Here is a 1,063-nt window from a genome sequence, read left to right on the forward strand (position 1 = left end):
GTCCCCGCTCCTCATTGCCTGGCAGCGGAGGCGTTGCCTGGATCGAGTCCTTAACCCCCCTTCCCGGGACGCAGAGTGGAGAGAAGCTGGCGTTCCTGTGTCCACGCAGCGCCAGTCCCTGCGGGCGAAATTCCTGAGCACCGGCCCAGGGGAAGCGGCCCTGCTGGCTCCTGTGAGCCTCAGGGGCCTTAGTGTAACCTCAGGCTGGAGGCTGGCCCGAGATGTGGAGAAAGGCTGGCTTAGTGTTGAAAGGGAGTAACTGTAAACAGGCCACGCAAATAGCCCCTCTCACCGCGGCCCATGCCCCTGACCCTACCCCTTTGTCCTGAGGGCAGTGCTCAAAAACTCCAACGACAATGGGAAGATTGCTGAAGAAAACCGTGGCCCAAAAAGCCCAATTTTCAGCTTCGATTGTCATGAATCTCAAATACACTGAACTCTGTAATGAGCTAGTGCTTACAGTGATTGAAACAGAAGTGAGGGTCTTATTTTTCTTAAGAAATAGAGAAGCTGTAGTCACCATGTCTAAGTAGAACTCTGGCAGCTTCCTCAGAGCTGTTCAATCTTGAGCCTTTTCAAGCATCATGATCTTCTTGTGAAATACCGGGGGAAACTCTTCCTGATGAGAAGAAAGATAAGGTAGCTTTGGCCTCACATCCTTACACAAAATGCTTTCCTTGTCACAAATTAGCAGCAACATCCTTGTAGGAAAAAGGAAGCAGCCCCTTGTCACGGTTTACCACTCACCTGCACCACCCAGAGGCTCATTCTCACAAGGATCACTCCTTCAAAACAAACAACAAAAATCTCCTTGTCCCCTAAACAGTACAGACTTGACCTACTTACCATTGCGACTATTTTCTAGCATTAGGAAAGTTAGCAATATTCTATTCCTGCAGAGTATCAGCTAAAGATATGAAATTTTATCAAACTAATTAAGAAAAAGAGGAACAAGGGATAAACAGCTGTTAAAATTTTACAGTGTGAAAGAAAGATGTGAAGAGAAGGAATGAGGCAATTTGCTTCTCAAATTAGCTCCAGGGACACTTAACCCATGAAGCAC

The 1,063-nt window shown here is 47.5% G+C and overlaps 1 protein-coding gene across 1 annotated transcript in view; it reads right to left on the reverse strand.

The window, feature by feature from the left end:
• Positions 1 to 849, reverse strand: part of LOC105817055 (cystathionine gamma-lyase-like) — a 133,472-nt gene extending 132,623 nt beyond the window's left edge. The window contains exon 1 of the mRNA XM_012652670.1: positions 748 to 849. Within this exon, the coding sequence (XP_012508124.1) occupies positions 748 to 849 (102 nt within the window). The remainder of the gene's footprint in view (positions 1 to 747) is intronic.
• Positions 850 to 1,063: the final 214 nt, after the last annotated feature.

The sequence above is a fragment of the Propithecus coquereli genome, unplaced genomic scaffold (assembly GCF_000956105.1).
Source record: "Propithecus coquereli isolate 6110/MARCELLA unplaced genomic scaffold, Pcoq_1.0 Scaffold396, whole genome shotgun sequence".
In the NCBI taxonomy this organism is placed as follows: Eukaryota; Metazoa; Chordata; class Mammalia; order Primates; family Indriidae; genus Propithecus; species Propithecus coquereli.